Raw genomic sequence first — 27,190 nt, forward strand, 5'->3', positions numbered from 1 at the left:
TTTGGTATGTTGCACGTTTTATTCGTAGCCAAGCACTGGAGAGTATTCGCCGCTTTGCCAGCATGTTGGCACAACCAAGTCTTATCCTCCGTAGTGCAAAAAGGGGAGTCGGGGAAGTTGTCCATTAAAATCAACACAATCAAGATGAACAGTCTGACTTTCACACAGCTTAAATCACACTCACGGGCTGAGCACTGAGGGTGAGACAGACGTTCAGTGTCATTTCGTACATTATTATAAAATGAATGCCCTTTGCGATTTACATAAGCCATTAATATGGACAGCCCAAAGAAATAAGTTTTTACATTCATAAATATTACAGGAACATTAAAAAAATACTGACATAAGACAGGGTTGCAGTGAAATAGGACGTGAGATAAACATATTGTAGGGTTTTGCTACCAGTTTATAAGTACCCAATGACTCTCAGGTAAGTTAGAATTCAGGTAAACACTGTGGTAGGCTACATTATCTGAACGGGATAAAACTGAAATGGTAAAGAGACAAAGTATTAACACTGACAAATGATAAGCTAACAGCCCTCATTTTTTGCTTTGAATTAATGTAGGCTACAAGCTTGATTTCATTAAAATGCCCCACCCAGTTCACAGTTAATAAAGTTCCTCTCGTACTGCTGCGAGTACTAGTACTCATAGCACCTTTACAGTAATCATATGTACACTCTGTTTATAATAAGCCTACATTAAACCAAAGAGCCATGTAAGTAAATATGACTGTACCTGACTGGATTCGGCTCACTTTCACAGTGAAGCTCCTCACCATTAGTCTGCATACACATGGAAATATGATGCAACGTACAACTTGAAAGGCAAATCTCAAGCTGAGAGAATACACAAGACCTTCAACATAACAGAAAAAGGTATGAAAACATGCACTATAATAAGAACAACCGTGGTGACTTGATGAAAACATATGCAACATAAAATGCTATTCCAGCAGCAATCAAAAACAACACTGAGAATGAATTCAGACCGTGTTAAACTAAGTTTGTAGCATTGCCCTCTCGAGCAGTAAAACCAAAGAAAGTCTGTATGTGAGAACATTAACATAAAAGTACCACCAAGCTGAAAACAAGTAAACGTTAAGTTGTCCGAATACTCAGTCATGTGTTTCACTCAATACTGTATAAATGGACAGGAGAGGTGATGCACAATGCACGCAGCTATGGCCTTATCCTTGTGCTCAGGCTATTTCACATTCAGCTAGAATGACCGGACAGACAGCACAGGGTGAATGTGTCAGTAAAGCACAGGAGACTGTCAGAATAGGCAAAGCTTGAGGACAGGAATGTTACGGCCTGCCTCGCAATCAACACAACAGGCACACGATTTACAAACATGCCGAAATTGTGAAAATCATTATTAATTCTGATAACTATAACCTCTATACATCTGGAAAACAGACGCAAATCAGCCCTTGATCGAACAGAATATCACACGTCTGTTAAAAAAACGTCAGAGGATGGAAATGTGCTTCACAGAAAAATAAACAGCAGTTTATCAACAACAGCAGCAAAAGCAGTATTATTTTTCAACTTCGAGAAACTCTGAATCTTAGTAAACAGGCCCATGTGCATAAATCATGGGAAATAAAAAATGATCTGATAGTGACTAACTCGTACACCTGACACCTCCGGCTACACACTCGCAGTGGTAAAACACATAGCACTGAAATGAATAAGGGCACCACAATAGCTCATACCCGATGCTTACAGTCAGAGCTGCAAAATTAAAGCTTACAGTTCCCTTCCCGTTGAAGACAAACAAGGTCATCTTCCTTTTGAGTGCAGCAATCATTTAAGGTCCTCGTACCTCATATCACATTGGTCATTATACTGATGTTGGGAGTTCTCATGCATAAAATCTGCCTGAATTGGGAACACTGTCACTCACAGACATTGTCTGTGTCCGGAAAATACATTAGCTCCCCACTTCTGCTGAGAGATCTGATAACGAGAAAATGGGATGTTGTATTTCAAAGTCCCTCTCAAACCCAGGAAAGTCAGCTCGTGGACAGGCTGTTGATAAGTCACAAGACTGACTGGATGTTGCTGTGCCAAAGGTAGAGTGTGCTCTTCAAGAGAGGACTGGTGTATTCTCTCGTCGACTGTGGTAACTAACATTTTAATCACTTTAATTAAAATAAATGCTCTGAAAGCACTATCTGATGTGACTCCTGCATAGGCAGACAAAGCTGAAGCTGGATAAAAACGTTTTTGTGCAACACTACTGAAAGCAGACAGAGTACAAAGGATGAGTGTGCCTGTTACAGTGTGCCTGTACCTTGGTTAGAGCAATAATTCAACAATCTAGACACCAGCTGAATCCCTGACAGGGCACTCCTCAGAGCAGCTGTATCTTATCCATACTATCTTTAGGGGGTACTGTACTCAGTACCTTGTACCTACAGTACAGTATGTGTACCATAAACAGTATCTCACTGGCTCTTAAACTGCAATAGGTGAGTTTCAGCCAGAGAGATTAAGACAAGGTGGATGTACACCTGACCGATCAGCAGCAAGACGCACGAGAGGTTTTGCGGTTGCCGTGGAGATCGATAGTACTACTCAGTAGCGCATGGTCAATCTGGTCCTCAGCAGCAAGAACCTCTCTGACAGCTGCCTCGAATGCAGCTGTGACATTAGTGTCATCCTTTGCGCTGGTCTCGAAGTAAGGGCAGCAGCCGTTCTCTTCACACCACGCCCGCGCTTCGTCCTCCCCAACCTCCCTCTGCTCCATGTCTACCTTATTGCCGAGCACCACAAAAGGGAACCGCTCAGGGTCTTTAACGTCTGAGTAATACATGAACTCCTTCTTCCAGCAGCCGAGGTTTTGGAAGCTCTGCAGGTCGTTCACAGCAAATGTGAGCAGGCAGCAGTCGGCGCCTCGGTAGAAAGGTGTGCGCAGGGATTTGAAGCGCTCCTGGCCTGCTGTGTCCCAGATCTGAAGGGTTACCAGACGCCCGTCCACCTCCAGGTCCCGGTTGAGGAACTCCACGCCAATGGTGTGGAAGGACTGGGAGTCGAAGCGGTCTGTGACATAGCGGTTCATTAGGGAGGACTTGCCCACTCCACCGTCCCCCAGCAGGATCACCTTCAGGAGCAGGCTCTTCCCGCTCATCATGTTTTCTTCCCACCCAGCAAGGCCCCCACACCAGGTGGAAGACCAGGGTCAATTTAACCTAGAAAGAGGAAGAAACACAAATCATTTTTGGCCAGTGTTGGGGAAACTAAATTAAAACTGTAGTTTCACAAACAACTTGTTACTTCACAATGAGAAGTACTTAAACTACATCTTGACTACTCTCAAAATATTTTAGCTTTTTAAAAGTAAAACTAGTCTGAAAAAGTAGTTAACTTCATTCAAACTACATCATGGGAAATGACCACAATCTTAGTTTGGGCTCTCATATCGTTAGACAGAAGTACAACTGAACTGACACTGAGTAAAGTGTTGGTGTGTTTGATTTTGGGACGAGGACAGGCCCTTTTTCACCTAGGCAGCCCAATGATGTTTTAAGGAGAGGAAAGGGAACAACTGTTGGGGTGAAATAAGGCATATGCCAGACAAAAATCACAGCACTCCACTGAAGACACCTTGGTTGCAAACTGGAGGTTATTTTTGTCCATTTGCAAGTGATTGTCATCAAATTACAGCTGTGGCACTGTGCCTCATTGTATGCCAAAACAGTGTCAGAATACTATGAATATGTAGTTTTTACTACACAACATAAACTACATGACCCAAATTGGTTAGCTTCTGAAAAGCTACTAAGATTTAAATGTTTGCCATCCAACTACTGCAAAATGTATCTAGTAACTGAACTACATGTAGATAACTAGTTACTAACACTGCTCTTGAGAAATGGGAAATGACACATACTGGATTCTCCGAAAACATTTAAGGGGAAGGAACTATGCCTATTTTCAAAATTAATTCATTATTCCTATGATCTAAGACAGTCCAAAAGCATTAAAGAACATGCACATCTTTCTCCCAAACCCAAAAACTAGAGTGCTACAACTCAAGTTTGTGATGTTGTACGGTATAAAGTCTGGAGCTGCTTCATAGACAGTGACTATTGATAGATGTTATAGATCAGTGGTTCCCAACTGGCCCAGCCCCGGGGTTCAAATTTCACCTTAGTCATTAGTTCATTCAGCATCATACGTGCGTTTGGCTATGTTGTCGAGATACTTTGTTGTCTCTCTCTCTCTCTCTCTCTATAGCAGGAAACAGCACTTCAAAATAAAAGCTGTGCACAAGAAATTCACTGCACTTAAAAATAAATTGTGATTTTTACAAACTCAACACGTTTCAGAGTCACTTGCAGTCCATTCAGACATGTGGACCCACTTTTAGACCACAATGCTCCAGTTGGGAACCACTGTTACAGATGACACAGAGTACTCAGGGGAATGGAGACATTTTCTGTTTCAGATCTGAGAACACTAGAATAGCATGATGCTCATTTTGGTTTGAAATAGAAAACAGTCTGTTTGCATTGTGGATGGAGAAGGTCCAGACTTTATACCCATCACAAGTTTGAGACTTACTTCTCTGGTTTCTGGCTTTGAGAGAGAGTAGCTCATGATCACAAATATTGATTAAACTTTCCTTGGCCATGGAAACGACATATTCTGAACAAGCAACCAGACTGTGGGCTTGACTTAGTTGATGATTCAGTTTAGATAACTAGGGGAGAAGACTGCTGTCCCAGCAATTTGTATTCAACCTCAAGTGAACCTCACTGACAACAAATGAAAGAGAGATGTGTAATGGTTGACTAGTGTCAGGGACACAATGACAGGGGTGAAGGACCGAGAGGTCTGCCAAAGGTCTCAGGTTGAAGCTGGGTTGGATGACCACAGCCTTGTTTACTGCACAATACTAACATGTACTGTACTTGCCAGCCATAGCACAGGACACGAGCCGTATCCTGCAGAATTAAACACATTACTCTTATAACATATGTAGGAGTCTTAGGCCACAGCAAGAGGGGCGAGTCAGGATCATGAGCTGACACCGGAGACGACCACTGCACCTGCGCAGACCACAAACATGAACCAGCTTGTTGTCAACAGTGACTGGAGGCTACAACTCTGATGAAACTATCTGGTCGATGGTCTCTGCGGAACTGTGCACCAGGTGTTTCCGAGCAGAAGTGAAGTAGGAACCGAAACAGGTAACAGACCTTTAAAACCATGAGGCAACAAACAATAACACAGTCATCCTGTGCAGCGGCTTACAAGCTTAGCAGCCTCCCAGCCAACTAACAAGCTAGCCGGCTAGTGTAGCGGCTTGTTGACATCCTACCAGGCTAACCGTTAGCCTCCGCGCGCAGGCGACTCAAACTGTTTATAAAAGCAAACAAACAACACATGTTGCAGCGAGGTCACGTGCCTGTAATTTAATGCATCTAATGTAAATATAACAAACATGTATTTTCACTCACCCTGCTCCTAATAGTTGATATTGCGTGCTCTGCGCTCCTCCCCTACATCTGACTGAGATTGAGTGTCGTGACGTGCGCGCGCCCATGTAGCGGCTGCACGTGCACACCGGTCAGACAAACAGAGGTCCTAAAGCCTGTGAGGTTCACTGTCCGTAACAAAGTCTCACTGTGTCATCATGATACACATGTGATTCTGATTCTGTGGTACTTTATACTTTTATTGTGTCAACGGGAAATATTACACCTTTTAGTTCTTTATATACATTTAAGTGACAGCTTTTAAACCTACTTTGCAGATAAAGATTTCATGTACAAAACATCCCTTGAATTTATAAATGATGTATTGTTAGGCTAAATGAACAGCACATAAAGTAGATCAATTCTACTTAAACTTTGATGCAATTGTATGAACAATCCAGTGATATAATACATCATATAAGGTATAACACACACAGAGGCTCACAGTGTTGGGGAAGCTATGAGAGCATAGCTTTGCAAGCAACAAGCGCTACTTTAAAAATGCTACTTTAAAAAATGCTTCTCAATTGAGCTTATTGGGGGGAAAGGTGCTATACTCTCTTACCACACTTCATGTCAAAGGGAATTATTGTACTTTTTACTCCATTACAGACATTTAACTGACAGCTAGTAGACCTACACTTACTTTGCAGCATTGCAGCAAGCAGGAATATTCAAGTAACTTCTATATAGCATGCATCAACTTCTCTAAACATTTGTTTAAAAATAGCCATAATCAATACTTATGACTTCTTGTGGCAAAACGGGGTTTAATTATGGTAAAGAAGCAATGGCAAAATAAAAATAATTCATTTTTTAGGGCCCCAAATTGTTTGTAGTTACCACCTGTGTTTAAAGCATATATTGATCAACTGTCTCTTTTAGAGCAATGTAGATTTGAAAAAAACAAAGGCACAAGTATTAGTAGTATTTAGTAGTTAGTATTCCACCTGTAATACAACATTTTTTAGTTTTTATTTTAAGCAACATAGCAGAACAGCTATCATTCATTTGAAAAGCAATACCATTTGCATTATTTGGTTGAAACATGATCAGAATAAGGTTTATTACCAAGTAAATTTTCACAAACAAGGATTTTGCTTTGGTCTTTGATGCATGCATTAAACATACAATACACTTATTAAGAGGAAATAAACCTAAAGGCAAAGAACAGAAATATAGAATAGAGAAATTACAATAAAGATATTAAAAAGATACTTTAGAAATTCATTAAAACCACAAATATATACAATAGAGCTGGTTTAAAATGAGAATGCTGTACAGTTTTGTGCAGAATGTGCAAAGTATTTATCACTATATAGCAAATTTGTGCAATGAACAGAGGTAATAGTCAAAGCTGTGAGTTAATGGAGTTAATATAAAAAGCAAATGTAGGAATGAGATGGATAATGTTTTTGTAACAGGCTTTATTTATTTACTTCTGCTGATATGACTTGAATAGCAGTATAGTGTAGAGACAGTTGATGACTTTGGTGTTTTACTAGGTAGACAGGTTACTCTCCTTTATATTCTATTCTGTATCCTATATTGGATGTCGTATGTGATTTGTAATATGGGCTTTATGAATAAAACTGAATTGAAGTGAATATATTCCAGTGCCTTTTTGGTTGATATGTGGGGACACTGTAAACAACCAGAAAAATGTGAGGGTATACTCTGTATACCTGCGTATACCCTCCACTACACCAATTAGTATACTGTTACTGTTCTGAATTGGTATAGGAGACAATATTTCAATTATTTTTTCTGTATGAAATATTTGTCATCATGTCATTACACTCAGTTTTTGCAGTATTTTGCGACAAAATAAATACTGTTGCCGTGGTCACAGACATCTAATGGCGCAATATACCCTCCGGAGCTGTAGGTGGCGGTGTGCAGCCTGTGTTAGTGTGAGACTCAGAGAAGAAGAACAGCAGAACCGTAGAAGAAGAATCCAGCTGTTTTTATTCCCTCTGCTCTGTCCCGTTGGCTGTGTGCTAACAGACTGCATCACCGCTCATTTAAAACAACTAAACGAAGAATAGCTGAGTAATTTTGCTTCGAAGAATCGAGATAAACGCCTCTTCATGTGTTTGCTGCAGTGGTGAAGGTAGGAAACTGTAAATGTGTCGGTGTTAGTGCATGCTCACAAACCACTGACACGTAACGGTATGACTGAAATGTTAGAGGTAATTGCTAATGTTTGTTCAGCAAAGTTAGCTGTGAGGAGAAGTTACTGCATCTACAACACTCTCACTTGGGTTATTAGGTCCAGAACAGACTGAGGAGTCAGACATTAGACAGATAAGAAAGTGCACTGATTTGTCCCTTTGAATGGTGACCTATTTGTATCCGAGTTTTGCAAGTCTCTGAAATGTCTTTCCTGTTCTACTCAACCTTGCAGATGGCGGGTAGGGGCAGGCTGGTGCCCTGTGCGTGTCTGGGGCTGTTTGGTGTCCTGTGCTGGGTCTGGGTCTCCTTTGCCTCCTTTCCAGATGACCAACTTCCCCTGGAGGCCCTGGATGCAGTGGACCGAGGAGCCTTTCTGCCCCAGAGTGCTCTGTCAGAGATGGAGTTTGCCTCCATCAGTTCATACAGAGGACCTGGCAACAGAGACCGCCGCAGCAACAAGGAGCTGCCCATCCTCCTCTGGTGGAGCGCAGGACTGTTCCCACATTTCCCCGGTGACACCGAGCGCATCGACTGTGCCACATCCTCCTGCCTGGTCACAAGCAATCGCAAGGTACCAGAGATATGTAACCTCATAAAGCCTTTCAGTGACACTCTTGGCTTAGACAGAGAGAAGACGCATGCACACATTAATAATAATCATCACCTGAAGTTGTTCTGCCAGTAATCTTGAGTTTGATCTTGAAAGGTGCAGCTGTACAAGCGGACAGCATCCATCATCTTTTATGGAACAGACTTTCGGGCATATGAGGCTCCGCTCCCTCGTCTCCGCCACCAGACCTGGGCACTGTTCCATGAAGAGTCACCCATGAATAACTACATCCTCTCCCATGGACCGGGAATCAGGCTGTTCAACTACACAGCCACGTTTCGCAGGGAGTCAGACTATCCCCTGACCCTGCAGTGGCTGCCCTCTCTGGATTACTTGCTGAGGCCTGTGGGCGTGTCCCTGGAGGAGAAGAACCGGCTCAGGAGAGAGGGCCTGGCTCCTGTGCTGTACATGCAGTCTCACTGTGATGTGCCGTCGGACAGAAACAGATATGTCCAGGAGCTCATGAAGTACATTCAGGTACAATTCATCGATTTTCTTTTTTGGGCCATGATTACAGAGATGCATCCAGTTTACTACCTGCAGCCTGTCTCACCAGCTGTGTGTAAGTTCAAACTTGGCCTAGTCATAATGTAAATTATTACTACGTTGTGATTTATGCATTACTTAAAATAAAAGCAGTGTCACCACGGAGATAAGTTACAGCATAACTTTAAGTAACAACTAAATAGATACACATGCCCCCAGGGTAGGTATAAATCATAAAATGTCACAGAACTATACCCACTGATGGTAAAACAGCAGCTTTTCTGCCACACAGCATCATTTTTAAAATATTACATGCCATTTTGCAACACAGTTATCCAGTCTTAATTGATATGATATTGCAACATTAATCTAGGTTACTACGATGTGCTAGGATGACAAGTAGATCAGTTGTTTGGTCTAAAAAATGGTGAAAATGTCTTTTCTAAAGCCCAAGATGGCGTCCTCAAATGTCTTGTTTTGTTTACAACCCACAGATATTCAGTTCACTGTAGTAGAAAAAACAAAACTAGAAAAAAATTCACATTTAAGAAGCTGGAATTTTTCTTAAAAAGTTAATCAAACTGACTATTTGATTATCAAATTAGTTGGCACTTAATTGAATAGTTGACAACTCATCAGTTAATGAATTAATCGATTAAATGTTGCAGCTGACGATGGAACTCTATCTTTGATCCTTGATTGGCTGCTTGCCTTAGTTATGATGTCACATCCAAACTAGTAAGGTTATGTTGCAGGTAGTAAAATAGTAGTTATTATGCCTCTCATGTCAACTTAACACTCTAACTAAGAAGAGAACTTACACATAGCTGGTGCGACCCGGTGTGGTTTAAAAAGACTCCGATATACAAGTCATGTGCATAGTGAGCTGCAATTTTCCAGTTATTGCAACTGAGGAAGAATCATAGTTCTACAATCCACTTACTGTAGCAGTGCTGTATATAGAATAAACTGAAGATATTGTTAGGCACATCTCCTAGTTTTGAGGATATTCCTTTTATGCCTCTGAGGCGTTATGTTCTTGGGTTGTCCGTCCGTCCATACGTTCAACCATCCCATTCTTGTTAACACGATATCTTAAGGATGTCTTGAGGGAATTTCTTCCAATTTGGCACAAACATCCACATGGACTCAAGGATGAACTGATTAGAAACTGGTGGTCAAAGGTCACTGCGACCTCACAAACATATTTCTGGGCATAAAGTCAAGAATTTGTACACTAATTATGACAAAGTTTCACACAAATGTCAAACCAGATAAAATGATGAAGTGATGACATTTATGTCCAAAAGGTCAAACGTCATCTTCACTGTGACATCATGTTTTGCAAAAAAAAAAACACTTCTCTGGCCATTATTCAGGTGAGGCTTTTGGTCAGATACCAAATTTGTGACACTGATCTTGGGTGTCCATCTCGAAACTGTGCTGGTTGTGCAGATCTTCTGTGCTGCCCGGGTGAAGATGTGTGTGATTTGATTTGATTTGATTTGATTTTTATTTGTCTCAAACAAGCACAAGCATAAAAACAGGCAGTATATGTAACAGGAAAAAAATGGCACACTGTGATAATGTGATAATGTCTTCTGTCATGGCTACATATGAGTCTGGACAGACATGAATGTTAGCTGTAAGTGTGACTTGACTTGTTTGCGGAGGCATACAACTGCAAGGTGGTAATTCTAGTTTTCATTTTCAAAAGAAGGAATAGTACTAAGAGTAATGTGTTGATGTGTTATTCATTTCTCTCCCGTCCTTTGACATTTAATCTCCTTTTTAAATTTGCCTCGACTCCTTTTCTGAACAAGTAACAGAATGCTTTCCTGCAGGGTTTTGAATAGTTGTCAGTCGTCTCCTCCATTTTAAACCCCACTATATCCATTCTTTATGATAAACATCATTTGACTCTCATGCACAGAAATTCTGTGGCTTGGAGTCCTCCTCATTTCCACTTGCACATACTTGTACACACAGGTCATTAGGTCGAAGTCATTCATCTTTAGGCATGCAACAGCAGTATCACCTCTGTAAATGTTTTGTAAATCTAGCCCACAGTGTGATGTTTGTGAATCCCCATCGGGAAATGAAATGTGAGAGTTCAATTAGAAATGTCTAATCAGGGTTTTATGAAAAATGTAGACCATTAAACATGTGCCAGAGTCACATTAATAATCCTCCAAATGTTTCCTGAGTAAGGCCCCATCTCTCTCTCATTATTTTCCTCTCTGTAGGTGGACTCTTACGGGAAATGCTTGAACAACAAACCTCTACCTGAACATCTGGAGGACACATCCACAGCCACCGGAGAAGAGGCCAACTTTATGAATTTTGTTGCCCGCTACAAGTTTCACCTGGCACTGGAGAATGGCCTGTGTCCAGATTACATGACAGAGAAGCTGTGGCGGCCTCTCCATCAGGGCTGCGTTCCCGTCTATCGAGGCTCCTCTGTGGTCGCAGACTGGATGCCCAACGACCACTCTGTAATCATCATAGATAACTTCCCCTCACCGAAAGCTCTAGGCGAGTTCCTCAAACGCCTCGATGAGAACGATGATGAATATGCAAAATATTTAGAGTTCAAGAACCCCACGCGCATCACTAACGCTCGTTTGCTGGCGGCCCTGGAGACGCGCGAGTGGGGGGTTAATGACATGAGTAAACCCAACTACCTGAATGGATTTGAATGTTACGTGTGTGACCGGGAGAATGCACGACTGGCAGCAGAACGTGCACACAGGAAAGCCCCTGCAAAGAACCCCCCTCCTCAGCCTAGAATGGCCAACAACTTTCACATGGGGTGCCCCCTGCCCAGCCCGGGGTACGGAGATGTCCAAGACGTACCAGCAGATGATGGGTGAGTTTGTCTTAAATTATTCACAGTGCCAGGTGTGAAACCCTTCTACTTCCTGTACTTTAATGTGAAGAACAACGTCCCCAAGGGGCGAGACACGAGTCTATTTTAACAGTCTAATTAAAATAGCTTCTGTGATGAGCCTAATCTGTTTGTATATCTGTCCGCAGATGGTTACAAATATGGCCTCAGGATTACTGGCAGAGCCTGGACCAAGCAGAGGGGCTGGAGTCTCTGATAAGACATAACGAGTCAGACCCTTCACTGCTGTGGAAGCACATCCAAAACATTGCTGTGAGCAGAGCCAGAGGAAAACACTGACACAGGCCTTGAAACAAACAGAGGATGGAGCACATCCAGGATTACAGAGGTGTCCCACATTATGCATCCCCTCTGTTTAAACGAGGGAATGAAGCAGAAATTAGTAATATTTTTTGCACCTGAGCCAAACCTCCTTTTACCCATATGAGCAGTATAGTTATCCTATAACAGAGTTTGATATTGTATTCAGCTGACATGATACTTTTGTCCTTTATCCCAGGTTCACTAATGGGAAAATAATGTTTTAGAGTGCTATATGCTAATATTTTCAAGTTGCTTTATTACTCTAACCGAGGTGCCATCATTGCCCTTACTCTGCCTTGCATTGTTAACATTAACTGCGTGCGGTGCAGTTGTTCCACCGAGGCACATTCTCATGGGAGGCAGCTTTTCATTGGACTGGGGCAGAGCCAAAGACTTGTCCTCTGCACCAAGAGAGCTCTGCCTAACTGTGTGTGAAGACCATCAAGGCACTAGCCAATGATCTGCATTAGCTCCTTTACAGTCGCTCAGCAGGTAGCCGATGGTTATTAGCTGAAGTCACATTTATGTACACAGCTATTTTTAAGTGACTATGCAAGGAAAATATTATTTCACTGAGGAGCAGGAGGAAGGCAAATGTTAAGTTAAGTACAACTCCCCTGTGGGAAATCACTACTGTATTTGCAAGGTAGTCCTCAGGAACAGCTCATCTAATGAATCTCTGTGGCAGATACTTCACCCTAACTGTTGTCTGTTACATGATGCTAAGATCATGGTTATGTGCAATAATTTTTTTAATCATGCTTTTCTTAAACAAGTAACCGCTCGAGACTCCATGACAGTATTGTGTGTCTACTTGTGCACACTCCTTGCATCTCATATTTATACCAGGATTATCTAGATCATTTTATTTTTTTAACAAAGCATCATACATGTGAACACACTATTTTGTAACAAGAAGAGCAAAAAGAAGTTAACATTTTGTAATAAAGTCATTTTCCTGTTAAAGTATTATTGCAAAATTATATAATATTGTACCCCACTTGCCAGTATTAGTTTGCTCACAGTCATATGTAGCACATCATGTTGAACAGACACATCCTTCATAGTTCACTGAGGCAGATACAGATTTCACCACCAGGAAAAAAATAACAACAACACAAGCTTGTATAACATGAGAAATTAGAAATTTAAAGTAAGAATCAACATGTATTGGTCGTATTGTTCACTATAACGTCCTCTTTGATCACCCTAAACCACATCACTCCTGAGTTCAGACCCAACACGGGCCAAACTTTGTGAAAGAGCAGTTCTCACTTTATATGCAAATGAACATGAAGGGAAGGGGATGAGGATAAGAGGCTGCTGAAGAGCTTCGATAATCAGTCCAAGGCTCTGGAGTAGCAGGTCTCGCAATGGACTTTCCCACCGTGTAGGAACATGCTGTCGAGAAGATCTCCCATTGGCTTACGACACATCTCGCACTGAAAAAATGGAGAGAATGTTATAAGAAAATGTAATTATGAGACAATACAGTGAAGAGCTTTGTTTTTTATCCTTGAAATTCTCTCATAGTAACGTACTGCTCCGTAACAGACAGCATACAAAACTGCTGCAGCCTTAAAAACCCAATTGACTGATCCTTAATTCATATACTGGCAACATGCAGTAGCTAAATATAATTTGTATCTGAACACTTAGGTATTACGCATCTTAAATGAGTAGTTTGACATTTTGGAAATGCACTTATTTGCTGTTTTTCTAAGGCTTGACATTACAGCTCATTAGTTTAGCTTAGCATAAAGACATGAAAAGGAGAAACACTGTTCTGTTTATTCTCTTTTTTTTTGTGTGAAGACTGAACAACCAGGATCTAATGTAATATCAAAGCTTTTTTTAAGCATTAGATGATAATCAGATTCTCAAACATGGACATTTCCAATCTTAACACTGAGTGTCTACAAGTATTGTACGCTTAAATTTAATGCTTTTTAAGAGCTTTTTAATATCATTTTTAATCAAATTTAAATCTGATTTCTGGACAAATGTTTTCTTATCCAAGAACTGCAGGTAAGTATAAAGGTAAGTAGTGATATGTGGTCCCATGCAGAGGTAGGTTTGATGTAGGAATATGGTTATTAGAGTGAGTTAGGTTCAACAGGTAGGTGCAAGTATAAGGTAAAAAGACAGTATGAAGTTTAGGGTTAGACATGTAGACTTTGACTCAAAAGAGTTTGACTCATTTTGATCAGAAGAAATTAAAAGATGTATACATGAAATTAGCTAAAACGTTTGTGACAATTAAATTCAAAATAAGACCATTTAATGACTTAAGGCCCGATATTTTGAGACTTTTTAAGAACCTGCAGACACCCTGAACTAGCTGCCGGCTGTAACGTCGTATTTACCGTGCAGACATCAGAGAGGTATCGATCTTTTCATGTAACTCTCTCCAAAAAGCAAATGTTTGCCAAAATGTCAAACTATTTTTCAGGGAAACAAAAGCTCACTTCCTCCAGGTCAGCCCTGTCAAGGACTATTTATGGTCCAATAAATACCAAATTGTATCTTCAGCTGAAATGTATCTGAGCAGACGGATGGAGTACCTTGAAGCAGGTGGGGTGGCAGTTGATATTGAGGTGCTCGATGGAAATCTTGGCATCATTGCCCACCAGCTCCCCGCAGTATGTACAGGTGGATGACAGCGACCTGCTGGGGAGACACAGCGATTGAGACAAGTTAGTTTGGCCACTGACTCGAGCAGCACTCATGCAACCGCAGCTCTGTCTGGTAAAATAACCTCCCTGTCCTGTGCGAGGGAACTTAATAAGTGTAAATAATCCTTTCATGTCCCCGCTTAGCCTCCTAATGAGCAGGCTTGGTGGAATTTCTGCCCTGCTGCTTACACACATCTAGTTTCGTAAGAACTGGAAATAACACGGCAGGGGAAGAAAAGGCTTATGCTTATAGCTGGTTTTAAAACAGGTTTAGGGAATTGTGTTGTTAATGGGAGTAAGTGGAGGGGCTGCTGTGAGAGAAACTGACAGAGCTCGCTGTCAAATAATCTGACCCACAACAGAAACCAGAGCAACAAGAGAAGGAAAAAATTTGCGAAGAAGATTTACATGTGCTCACTGCTGAAAATTTGCAGTTGAATCAAGGGCGTAAATACAGACAGTGCAGATGGCATTGGGGTCTGTTGGGTGGGGAGCGGGCCCTCCAATGGTGTTAGGCAGAGGATGGGCCCTTGCCAGTGATTCAGATTGCAATCTCTAAAATACATCTGTTCAAAAAATAACTTAAAAACAGTGCCATTTGCTAGATATGCCCTTGAAAAAGCAAACCTTTCTTTTTTTCTATTGATAAAATAGACTAACAATTTATACCAAAATTATTTGCTCATTTTATTTAAAATATGAACAAACTAAAACCTATTCAAAGACCTATTCTGGTATTGTTGTTATATACAGATATGCAGTGATAAATGCTGGGTGATATGCATGTTGATGTCAAATTTCAAGTATCAATTCAATCATGTAACGAGACGACACAATAACCAGCATCTAGCGTCCACCAGGGCCCATCATAACTTCCTTATGCCACCAAGTTGAATCATTTGAAATAGCTAAATTAAAGTTGCAACACAAATAGTAAAAGTAATTGAAATGACAATTAAAATTGAAGTGCTAAAAGAGTTCAGCTGAAGTGAAAGTTTTTGGGTTGAAGTGAATATGCTGAAAGGAGCTGAAATGTCACTCTCATGGGCTGTGTCCACCGAGGCATTTTTTCCTGAGGGCAGCATTTTCTAAAAAGATTTGCAATGGGAGTGCCGCATAAGTACAGTATGCTACAAATGCCAGCAGCATGACAAGGCACTGAGCGGCTATTTTACACTGAGCCCTGCATGTTTGACATGAGCGCCAAGAGTTGAAAAATGTTAAGCTTCTGGTAAAATGTTGCACTAGTCACTGTCACTTTTTACCCAGACATCCAGTCACAATGGAGGAGGGGTGGGACAAAACCACAAAGACCAACCATCACAGGGGTGTATGTAGCTCAGAGGTACAGCAGGTAGAACAGGTCGTCCTAATTGGAAGATTAGCGGTTCAATCCCCGGCTCCTCCAGTCCACATGTTGAAGCATCCATGGGCAAGATACTGAACCCAGAAGTGCTCCCAGTTGCTGCTCAATCGGTGTGTGAGTGCATGTGAATGGTCACTAAGTAGCTGGTGGCACCTGTGTGTGTGTGTGTGAATGTGACATGTAGTATAAAAGCACATTGAGTGGTTGGAAGACTAGAAAAGTGCAGTCAATTTACCATTTAGCATAATTAATACACGTTTCCTCTCATTAACCCACATATACTTGCAGGTCCGCTCCCTCTCCTTACTTGCTTCAGCCTCCCCTTTAGAGAGAGTTCTCTACCTTGTGTCGACATTTTTACTTCTGCTGATATTACATATCATAGCAACCAGACACAATCCAATCGTCTCTGCTGAAAAAAGCGCTGCGCCTCCACGGAGCTCTAAAACGCTCCCAGCAGGGTGTTTACTAAGGAGCGCCTGGCGTTTCCAGCTGGGGAAAAAAACACTTTTGTGGACACAGGGCCTAAGTGTCAGTGATAAATTGAGCTGGAAGTGTCAGAAGTGGAGGTCCTGAAAGACCTCAGTGCCGGTGCAAGTATAAACCTGAAAAATCTCGGTTGAAGGGTCTTGTGGGACTGTAGAGAGGTGAAAATTTCAAACGTTAAGACCTCAGGACCTGAAGGATTTGAGGTGTTACGTCTCATGAGCACCAAAAGTCAGTTGAAGGGAAAACAGATAATTGCAGTTGAACTGTCAGCTGATGTGTAATTGGTGAAAGCAGTTGAAATGTCATGTAAAGTGAAGGGAGAAAGGTTTATAGTTGGTTTAATAGTAATGTAGGGAGTTGTGTTATTACCTGGAGTAAGGGGAGGGGATGCTGTAAGAGTAACTGGTGGAGCTTGATGTCAAATAATCTGAGCCACTGTGGAAAAAAGAGCACACCTCATAAGAGCAGTGTTAGGAGGTTTATTCAGCAGTGTTTTCTTTTCATCAATATTATTTGATTGTGTAAATAATATATTGGTCCCACCTGTCAATATTGTCTCTGGCATTATGTAAGGCCAGCTCTGATGCACTGACATACTCCTTCAGGTACACAAACCCCCTAGAGCAGAGGCAGATAAAAGCACGATTAAGTTAAGATGCATAGTTAAAATATTAGCCGTCACTTTAATTTAAATGGCTAGTTTGTAAAAATTTAAAAAAAAACACTTACTTTTTGGCCTCAGGTTCTGGTGTGTGGACACGCTGGTCTTCTACAGTCACAGACCTGGAATAGGTTTCATAACTGGAGACAGAGTGAGGCAGCGTTAGTCTCATCTTTCACTTACTGACGACAGTAGCGTGATGGGTTATACAGAAGGACTCCACATCTGTCAAATGTAACTCAGGAGGTAATCATTTTCTGCCATTGCTTGTTAATGGCATGCTGTTTAACGGGCTGTGATTTGACAAAAGGACATCTCTAATACACATCATTAATCTGACATCTGGAGACTGATAATTAGAGGGAAGGAAATGAGGGCAAATTGAAAGACAATGGGAGAGCAGATCTTGTCATTTAACTGCAGTAATAGAGTTGAGGCAGGAGTCTGTCTACACGGGGACTGCACGGGAGTTGCAGGTAACGTTCGATCCAGGATGCGGCATTAAGCGGATACAGCTGCATTCCCACGGGGTTTAGCCTAAATCTCTCACCCCTAACTAAGACGGCTGTGTTACAAACACAGAGACAGGAGCAGGTCCAGTGGGTGAATGTGTAAAACAAGATGGCGCGTGTTTGTTTTTAACACGTATCCTTAAATTAAACATTTATTCCATTCACAGAACGACAGGTACATTTAAAGGAATATTATTGGGTTGAATTCCTGGAGAAAAAATTTTCACGCATGCCTCCACGGGGAACAGAGAACCCAAAAAAGGTGAACATTCTTCATGACTGGAAGTAAACTGGGACCACAACAGCAAAACTATATAAAAACATCTGTTACACTCTAACACAGCTTGTGCAGTATAATCCAAGTCTCATTTATCCAGTTGTATGCTCAGCACTGGATAAACGAGACTTGGATTTTACTGCATGATTTGTGTGAGAGTTTTTTGGTTGATAAATGTCCATGTTTCCTAAAATTCATGAAGAATATTCACCTTTTTTGGATCCTCTGTTCACCATGTAAGCGTGTGAGGAAAAACCTTTACAAATTCAAGGTTACACGGTGAGTAATTCATACACTAATGGCTATTTTGCAAGTCAAGCATTCTTGAAATTTCCATCCAGTGCCACATCCTATCTTAAAATAGAAGACAAAACGCTCTGGTTTAAGGAGAGTGTCTTTGCAAAAGTAAGAAAACCAACAGACCACACAGTAGAAAATAACACTCTGGAGAAAGTATTCCTGCATTATGCTGTGGCTGACGTAAAGATCATAAACTTACCGATCCATAGCAGGCTGTGGCTCACTGTGTATCTCTCTGGAAAGTCAAGAAAAGTGTATTAGACTTTGAGTGTAGGCTGTAGCAGTCAATAAGCTGGACTCTATCCAGTGAGCAAGAACTCTGCAGTTATTATAAGTGTATGAGGCTGATCTCTCTGACTCTCAGCTCCAGAGGGGTCGGGATCTATTGACCAGGTGTGGTCTCTTTTTCCATTGTACTGCAGCATCGCCTCACTCTGAGCCCTCCTCCCCATGCATTGTAATCTTAAACATCGCCTACATGCCTCTCACGCTCCCAGCTCCTTGTAATCTCCCTAGTTTTTGATCATAAGAGGGCGAGTTTTAAGAATTTCAAACCTGATAGTGGTGATGGTGGTGACTGTCTCTGTCTGTGTATCCCTGGGGCTACAAAACAAGAGGACAGTCCTGCATTGTAATAAGTCTGGCAGTACAGGTGAAGAAGTGACAGTGCGAGAGTGAAAAAATAACAAGTTGAGAAGGAGTTGATTATTCTCAGACTGAGCCGTGAGGAAGTTTCAACTTGTATTTAGCTTGCTTTCAATTAAATGGTTGACAGGCACTGAATTTTAAGATGCTATAATGACATCCCGCTGAAATTGTGAAAAATAAAGTGGTTTAATATGCATTTAATGAGCCCAGCCACAGTGGAAATACCTTTCCTCCTCCTCTTCCTCCTCCTCTTCCTCTCCTCTGGTAGTAGTGATAGTATAGACTGTGGGTGATGTCCACCTGTCCCACGGGGAGTCATTCTCAGTGGACCTTGAGCACAAACAAAGGCATGACATTGCAGCATGGCAGATGACAAATTCACACTCTTCATAGTGTAAAAAGAAAAAGGCCGAAAGGGGATCTGTTTATGGCCACTGCGAGGAGAAGTTGTAATAAATGTACAGTATATCTGACCTATTTTCATCAGCACCAGTGCACAATGTTTTCTGGCTCAATGAGTAGATGCTGCAAAAGCCTTCACCGTAGTGAAAGGGAAGGAGGTTATGGGAATAAAAGGAGCAGATACGCACACAGGGCTTTTAATAAAAAGATGACTTACTTTCTCTCAAACATGACCAGCGTCTCTTGATCTACAGTTTGGCCTCCCGGTGCAGCTTCTTGGCTGAGAGGGGACATACATTGAAAGGCTTTTAGCAATAATGGACATGGACGGGTGCATGTAGATGAATGAAACATAGTGGGCCGCATTGTGTGGAAGTGTAAGAGTAAATCAAAGTGTGTCATCACCTCTCTTCTGTGTTCGCCTGCTGAGGTGTGCTGGTTTCCCATGTGCGTGCCCATGACCGCTGAGAGATGAGACTGGAGAGAGAGACGATGTAGACATTATGACAGATCAAGCATATCAGACGCTAATGTGTGCGGTTTGAGAGAGTCATTTCTGCAGGTCCACAGTCTTCCTTTGCCATCTTCCCTTTTTCATACATCCATAACACAATTATGCACTAAACTCAGTTTAATACCTTGTAGTGTCAGAGCTGATAGGGTTGACATTGTCTGCGAGGGATTCCAAGGCATTACTGCTGCTGCTACTGTCAAATAAACGCACACACAAAAGGGGAAGAAAACATTAAAGTAAAACATTAAAATTGAATCAAATGGGCCTGGAGGCTTAAAGCACTGACGGTGAACTATGTCCCCAGTTCAAGCTTGTCAACTCTCTAATAAAGCCATAATATCCCCAAGACATACTTTAAAGGAATACTTCACCCACAAAGTGATCATTTGTATATCAATTATACACCTTATGTTGTGTTGAATTTGTGAAAAAAAACATTGTTTTTCTTGCATGCCTCCACGTGGAAAGAAGAATCCCAAAACTGGGAAAATTCTAAATGAATTAAAGTAAATGGGGGCCGTGTTTAAACACAGCAAAACTATATCAAAACATCTGTTTACAAACTCTCACACAACACGCACAGTATAATCCAAGTCTCATTTAGAGTCAGTCATACACTCAGTACTTCCCAAACACATGCATTTTTACTAAAAGCTTACTATTTAAAAAAAATGCATGTACTGAGCATACAACTGAATAAATGAGACTTGAATTATACTGCACAAGTTGTTTGAGAGTTTGTCAAGTGATGTTTTTATATAGTTTGCTTCTGTTAAACAGTTTTGGATTCAATGTTCACCGGAGGCATGTGAAAAAAAAGTTTTCTTCTGGAATTCAACATAACATGGGGTGAGCAAATTATCATTTTGTGGGTCAAGTAGCTAAAGATGCACCCAGGAAACATGTCACTGTCACACTGAATATAAAGAAAGTTTATCTAGTTGAAAGTTTAGTTTCAAGATTGGTTGATTAATCAATAAGTTGATCAGAACAGAAAACAAAAAGTAGCCATTTTGTTGAACAATTAATTTCAGTCATTTATCAAGCAAAAAAAAACTTGAAATTTTTTTTTACTCAATTTCATAGACTAAAAGAGTGATAAATTAATTAAAGATAAATAAATAAATAAATGAATAAATAAAAAGTAAAATGATAAAGAAAATTATTGTTAGGTGCACCCCAATTTACTTAGAAAGTCAGCCTGATCGCAGAGAAGGTGTTGGATGAATGCAACTTACTTGGTCTCTGGACTTGGATCTTTGCTCTCCAGGAAAGTAGGTGGCGCACTGGAAAAAAAAAAAGAATGAAAAAAATTAAATCACCACTGGTGTATGAATATGGTGTAGCCACAGTGCTCCGTCTGGTGTGATAGCTGCTGCTGATTGTGTTTTAATTATTGCAATAACCAACAAAACCGAAACAGCTTAGCAACTGTGATATTATGTAGTAACATGTTAGTGTTGGTGCTACAAACAGGTTACGATATAGAAAAGGGGGTATTTGCATTGTCACTGCCGTACCTGTTGATGGAAGTATCAGAGAGGGGCTGCAGCAGGTCAGAGGAGCTGCAATAGAGAAAAGTGGCTCATAATCAGAAACTGCTGCATTATGCATGCCGAGATGCTATCTGGCTGGCTGGAAAACAGTCACAGCTCCAAACCAATATGATTACCTGTTAGAGGATGTGGTCCCTAACGGATATGGATCAAACGGATCAGCCGAGCTGAAAAACAATTTCACACTGATTTCACTCTCAATTGTCAGCATGGCCCATCTTGTGTCGGAGGAATTCTGATCACATTGACTCATAATGGAAAGATTTAATGCAGTTTGAATGGTAAACAGAAACACAGTGGAACCCGGGGCCAAACTCAATCAAAATCAGAATCTGGATGTCTTTGACAAATGGAAAGACTATTCTTCTGCCGAATGGCAAAATCAGTATATTTCTGTTTTTCCTTACCTAAAATGAACTCTGAATCCAGTCTATACCAACTTCTAAAGACTAAACACATCATTATTATGATCAAACCTGTTTTCAGTTTTTTTCCCAACCAGAAATTCTTTCAAAAACAACTGATTTTAGCATTAAAATTAATTTGCCGACTTTATAATTGGATCTTTTAAGCCGATGTTTTCCCTGAGTGTTTTTTTTTTTTTAAAACTCATTTACATACATATTGCGTACACTTCAAAACAGACATCTTAAAGGTATACCATGCAGGGTTGTCTCTCGACAGCTAAAGTGAGAGTAAAAGCAAACCCCAGATTCACTCTAATTTGACGTGTCACCTTGCTATATTTACGTTTTGTCTCCTGGATGCTTGCTGCTCACAATTTGGCACCCGACCTCAACTGATCGCTGTGGGGTTACACACCCATAAAGATCCCAAACACAGACAATAAGGAGAAAAATACACTGCCCAACACTTCTAGTGATGAAAAAGAGGGACTGCTTCTGTATGAGTCTATACATTCAATCCTGCATAGTATATCTTTAAAGCACCAGCCCACATGTGACACAGCAGTAAATAAACCACTACCTTGATTCAGTGACTGTGGTTGTCACACGTGAGCTCCACGGGGCTGCACTGTCCTCTTGGCTGCATGAGGAGGGTGGTACGGATGAATAGCATGATGGGAAGGAAAAAGAGGGCAAGTAAAGGTAAGCGTGGTTCCCCTCATACACTATTTACATTGCCAGTCCATTAGAAAACCTTGAAACCCACTGAACTATTTAACGAGCATGAAAACCATCTGAATATAGTACAGAACTGAGTTTTTTTTCCTGTGTGTGTGCGTTCCTCGTACCGTTTGTCAGTAATGATCACAGTTTTGGTGGTTATAGTGACTGTCTCTGTGGGGCTGGCGGGCAGAGAGACACAGCACAGTTGCAGGCAGAGTTAGTATAAATCATTACAAGGCATATCTGGATAGAATGCATTTCTTAGCGGGAACAGCTCTGCATAGATAGATAATTGTTTAAGAGAAGCCTGTCATCTCCTTCTACCTTTGTGTTCCTTCGGCTGTCTCATCTGTCTGTTTCTCCTCCTCTCGCTGGGTGCTGAGGCTGGCGGAGACAAAACAAAGCCGCAATACTAATCAGTACAGAACATTCTCTTCTATTTCCAGTCGCGCCACAGATAAGACGTGGCTTTCCGTTTCAAAGTATTACTCAGTCGCTTCAGGAATCTGCGACTTTGTTTCTATCTTACATGGAGCAGGGGTTAAAATAGAACGCTGGAAGTGGAGGAGCCCTGATTTATGGATCAAACTTGAAGCGGATGGGGTTTATTAAAAATCTTACACCTTAGGGAGCTGGGACTCTTGGCCCCCTTCATCTGCAGGGATAAGAATGAATGGTACACAAGGAGGGAGGGATGGGGAGCACAGGCCATCACACATCTGTCTCTGTCTCACCTGCGTGCCTCTGTGTTGACTGGAATGATATCATCAGCCAGGAGATTCAGGGTGCCACTGGTCTTTTCTGGGTCTGACTCACTAAAGACATCAAACACAGAAGTCAAATACAGAGCAGAGTTTGTGCGCAAGCTCCCTTGAAACTGTGTATCCAACTCTAGCAAGGTAAGTTAAGGTAATGCCTCTGCTTGCTACTGACAAGGGAGCTATCGATTTTCTACTGATGAAAGGATAATTCTGCGCATAACTTCTGTATTTGGGGCTTGGGTGGGAAAGAGCTCTTCCTATTACCCGTCTAGTCCGCTAAGCAGAAACTGACTCCAGCGTCCTGGGCTGGCGGGAACAGGCTCTGCTGACTCCTCTGGACTGCGGAGGCGGAAGGATAAGAAGAAGAGGAAGTGGAGAAGGTGATGAACAAATGGGGATTTAGGATTCAGAGGAGATTTCAGACAGGTTAGGGAAAGGAGGGGGGGGGGGATCATTAGAAGTCCAACAGTGCCACCTTGTGGGTAAACTTTCCAATGTGATGTGCGCTTAATTGCACAAACAGCAAACATGTAATATTTGAACAAACCCATTAGTTAAATCCAGGAGATCGTCTATTTCTCCTGTACAGCTGCTGATTTCTGGAGCTGGCTCCTCTTCATCACTGCAGACAGTCAGAGAAAACAAGCATCAGTGCACCTGCTCTGGCACGTACACACACATCTCTATATTACATGGCTAAGTACCACATTTAATCAAGTTTAATTTGGGACACCCTCTTGTGTGAGGCAGTTTCAGGCACCTGAAACTGGGATGTGTTTTTTTTATGATTGCTCTGAAGTGAACATAGTGGCAGTTAGCCTTTTTTTGTTGTTGCCAACCCTGCTATGACATGAATGAGGAAGTTGTTTTTTGTTTTTTTTTTACCTGTCCTCTGTGGCATTAATGTCCGTTGAGCCTCCTTCTTCCTTTGCCAGCACTGGCTCATCATCCTTAAAGCTGGAGAGGAAATAAACTGTTATTATCAGATGGCTGTTGAGGCTGGAGGCACTAACATGAGAATCTATTTTTTTTTTTTTCATATTGCTTTCTGCCGCTTTCATCTTTTTCTTTTTCCAGTACCTGGTTGAACTTGCGTCAAAAGAAATGAGAGTGTCGGACAAGGTGGTGAGCGTGTCAACACCGGAGCTGTGGAAATAGATGGAGAGCAAACACATGACATTCCAGGGCTGCCTTCAGTCACATAAATGAGAGGAATTAGAGCAAACACGACACGGACATACACAAAGAACAGCACCTGAGAGCACATTCAAAGATTTGCCTAAGAATTAGAATATTCATTTATGCTATTATTAAACATAGCTGGGCAGATGTTTGAGGCTCATTATCACAGTGATGGGATTATGTCATACTGATGTTAACACACTGCAGTAGTGGATGTGTTCAGATCCTTTACTTAAGGAAATGTAGCTGTACCTGAAATTTAATTACCAAAAAAAAAAAAAACAGACTGCATTGGTCATATTTGGTCGAGGCGAAGCAAAGTTTAGCTGCTAATAAAATGCTTGGTAGTTTAATCTATAACAACGCACAAAATATTTTTAATATTTTAAGTTCCAGTGTGAAGAATTTAGGGGCATCTATTCTCAGAAATGGTGTATAATATTCATAACCATGTTTTAATTAGTTTATAATCACCTGAAAATAAGAGTCCTGTTTACGTTACATTAAAACGAGCTGTTTATATCTGCATACAGAGCAGGTCTTCCATGGAGTCCGCCATTTTGTTACTAGGGGTGGGACTCACCAGAGGCTTCGCGATACGATATTATCGCGATACTTATGTCACAATACAATATTATTGCAATTTTAAACATGTTGCGATATGCTGAGTATTGCGCTAAAATATATTGTGATGCAATTTACAACCGTCTTTCAACTGTAAATTATGCCCCCAAAGAAAAACTTTGTCACCATCAACAGTTTTATCGAGTGAAGTAGTTGGTTCATCTCATGTCAGTCATTTTTTTGCAGCAAAATGTATCTAGTGGACTGAAAAAGCCACCAACTGTATTATTACTTGGTGTCAATACTTGGTGGTTGTGAAACGATACGATATTGCCACACAAAAATATCGCGATACTATGCTGTATTGATTTTTTCCCCGACCCCTAGTTGTTACTACAGTAGCCCAGAATGGACAAACCAAACACTGGCTTAAGATAGGGTGCATTTTTAGCATCAACCGACAGTAGTTCTCCTACACGCTTGGCACACAGGAGAAGCTTCAGTTCTGCAACCTCCCTGTAGATGCCACTATATCCTACACACTGGACCTTTAAGTTGATTGGTTCAGCTGATCTTTGTATCCAGTATCTTAATTAAAATATGAAGGTACCAGTAACTCAAGCTGTAAAATAAGTATAAGTATAAAATAGTTTGTAATAGGATGGTACAAGTTCCTTAAACTTGTAGTTTAGTTAATTTAATTAGTTAGTTTCCACTACTGATTCTATTTTATGATATGGGGTAGCACTGATTTTGGTTAGTGGGAATCTCACCGTGGCTTTGGAAACGGATTTGATGCTGGTTCTGGTTCTGGTTCAGGTTCAGGTTCAGTCTTCACTGTGATCTCTGCTACAGCAGACATTTGGACAGGTGACACAGGCGCAAGAGACACAGGAAACAGTGGGGCAGGGGATTCTGGGACAGCTGGGACTGGGGGTGGGGTTGCTGGAGTGGGTGATAGTGGGGTTGGTGACACTGGGGTGAGATCAACCAGAGGCATGTCAGCTTGCCCAGGAACGTTTGAATCCTCCGGTTCTGGCTCTGTATAGACTGCTTGAACTAACTCAGGCTTGAGTTCGGGGAGAGGAATGGCCACCTTGGTGCACCCTGGTATCATGTCTTCAAACGGATCTTTAACAGTAACAGACGCTGGAGGGGGGTCTTCCTTCACAGGCTCTGGGGCGACCTCCTCCACCTTTGGTGCCACTGGCTCATTAACGGCAACATCCACAGCTGTCTTAACACTGGTGTCAGCTCTGCGAACCACACAGGTAATGAATGAAACTGACAGAAATGGGAAGCACTTGTTGCGCTGGAAGGAGAAACATGGCACAGGGCTTACATTTTCCGTGGTCTGGGCTCAGGCGCTGAGGCAACAGATGTGACTGGGACGACCGGGGAGGGAGGCAGAGTGCTGGCAGGTGCTGGAGTCGGAGCACTCTCATCATCATCAGAAATCTCCACCCTGCATATTTGTAGCCAAGCACATGTGCATATACACATGAATGCATATGTGCAGTTGGGCGTGCACACACATAGAAACAGGCGGAGTAACGTTTGATCACATACTCGGACTCGCAGGTTTTCTTTCGGCTCGGATGAATATTAAAGGGAGTGTTTACCTTTTAGCCACAAATGATATGCTGTTGTTGACCAATGAGGTGTCAGGTTCTTTAGACCTGAAAGACAGTTTTCATAAAATGCTCAATATTTTTAATCCCATGTGAGTGAAAAGCACAATTTCTCAACGTGTAGTAAGTTTTTAAAATATGTAACACTTCTTTTATGATTTAAGAATTCCAGAGGCAGGTTCAGTGTTAAGATTAGCACTGGCAGAGTGACATAAGACATACATACTCATATTTCTTAGCAGCAGAAAGCACATAAGACCGTTGCCTGACTGCAGATTTCTTCAGAACACTGCTGGCTGCCTCCGTCCTGCGAAATGAGTCATTATTGTGTTAATGTAATCTCTTTTCCGGGGGCATACGAGTTCAAATTGGATGGCGTTCTTTTAGCGTGAGCAGAGTCTTACCGTCTCTCCTGCTCCTCGTTGCTAAGCTGGCCATCCTGGTTCTCTGAAGTGGGCCTCACAGTGTAGGGGGCTCTGAGGAACAGAAGCGCAAACACACACTTCATGAAAATACATTCTCACTCAGCCGCCAGACGTCTACTGGG

The 27,190-nt window shown here is 41.6% G+C and overlaps 3 protein-coding genes across 8 annotated transcripts in view; 1 reads left to right on the forward strand and 2 right to left on the reverse strand.

Annotated features, from left to right (window-relative positions):
* rab9b (RAB9B, member RAS oncogene family) lies at positions 1-5,573 on the reverse strand. The gene is made up of 2 exons (XM_033632601.2): positions 5,476-5,573; positions 1-3,201 (listed from the first exon to the last, which is right to left on the reverse strand). The coding sequence occupies exon 2, from the start codon at positions 3,141-3,143 to the stop codon at positions 2,532-2,534; it is 612 nt and encodes a 203-aa protein (XP_033488492.1). The 5' UTR covers positions 3,144-3,201; positions 5,476-5,573; the 3' UTR covers positions 1-2,531.
* pofut4 (protein O-fucosyltransferase 4) lies at positions 4,931-12,944 on the forward strand. 3 transcript variants are annotated; one of them, XM_033632598.2, is made up of 5 exons: positions 4,931-5,205; positions 7,901-8,239; positions 8,375-8,755; positions 11,011-11,633; positions 11,801-12,944. In XM_033632598.2, the coding sequence occupies exons 2-5, from the start codon at positions 7,901-7,903 to the stop codon at positions 11,949-11,951; spliced, it is 1,494 nt and encodes a 497-aa protein (XP_033488489.1). In that variant the 5' UTR covers positions 4,931-5,205; the 3' UTR covers positions 11,952-12,944. The 3 variants fall into 3 exon arrangements, with proteins under 3 accessions (XP_033488489.1, XP_033488490.1, XP_033488488.1); XM_033632599.2 differs by lacking the exon at positions 4,931-5,205 and adding an exon at positions 7,422-7,606 and having other exon boundaries at positions 8,381-8,755; XM_033632597.2 differs by lacking the exon at positions 4,931-5,205 and adding an exon at positions 7,425-7,606.
* The window catches only part of znf185 (zinc finger protein 185 with LIM domain), a 19,472-nt gene continuing 5,108 nt past the window's right edge, over positions 12,827-27,190 (reverse strand). For 2 of the 4 annotated variants that reach the window (XM_078169267.1, XM_033632593.2), the window contains exons 8-34: positions 27,048-27,119; positions 26,870-26,950; positions 26,635-26,691; positions 26,355-26,477; positions 25,786-26,268; positions 24,347-24,412; positions 24,152-24,223; positions 23,814-23,888; positions 23,531-23,605; positions 23,240-23,320; positions 22,830-22,889; positions 22,631-22,684; positions 22,363-22,422; positions 21,492-21,542; positions 21,340-21,384; positions 21,058-21,105; positions 19,944-20,012; positions 19,711-19,782; positions 19,523-19,585; positions 19,129-19,233; positions 18,811-18,858; positions 18,455-18,490; positions 17,235-17,306; positions 17,049-17,123; positions 16,875-16,940; positions 14,540-14,645; positions 12,827-13,417 (exon numbers count right to left, since the gene is read on the reverse strand). In XM_078169267.1, the coding sequence (XP_078025393.1) occupies positions 13,316-13,417; positions 14,540-14,645; positions 16,875-16,940; positions 17,049-17,123; positions 17,235-17,306; positions 18,455-18,490; positions 18,811-18,858; positions 19,129-19,233; positions 19,523-19,585; positions 19,711-19,782; positions 19,944-20,012; positions 21,058-21,105; positions 21,340-21,384; positions 21,492-21,542; positions 22,363-22,422; positions 22,631-22,684; positions 22,830-22,889; positions 23,240-23,320; positions 23,531-23,605; positions 23,814-23,888; positions 24,152-24,223; positions 24,347-24,412; positions 25,786-26,268; positions 26,355-26,477; positions 26,635-26,691; positions 26,870-26,950; positions 27,048-27,119 (2,317 nt within the window). In that variant the 3' untranslated portion in view covers positions 12,827-13,315. The remainder of the gene's footprint in view (positions 13,418-14,539; positions 14,646-16,874; positions 16,941-17,048; positions 17,124-17,234; positions 17,307-18,454; positions 18,491-18,810; positions 18,859-19,128; positions 19,234-19,522; positions 19,586-19,710; positions 19,783-19,943; positions 20,013-21,057; positions 21,106-21,339; positions 21,385-21,491; positions 21,543-22,362; positions 22,423-22,630; positions 22,685-22,829; positions 22,890-23,239; positions 23,321-23,530; positions 23,606-23,813; positions 23,889-24,151; positions 24,224-24,346; positions 24,413-25,785; positions 26,269-26,354; positions 26,478-26,634; positions 26,692-26,869; positions 26,951-27,047; positions 27,120-27,190) is intronic. The other 2 variants (XM_033632596.2, XM_033632595.2) reach the window with 2 other exon arrangements.

Source organism: Epinephelus lanceolatus, chromosome 7, assembly GCF_041903045.1.
Source record: "Epinephelus lanceolatus isolate andai-2023 chromosome 7, ASM4190304v1, whole genome shotgun sequence".
Classification (NCBI taxonomy): Eukaryota; Metazoa; Chordata; class Actinopteri; order Perciformes; family Serranidae; genus Epinephelus; species Epinephelus lanceolatus.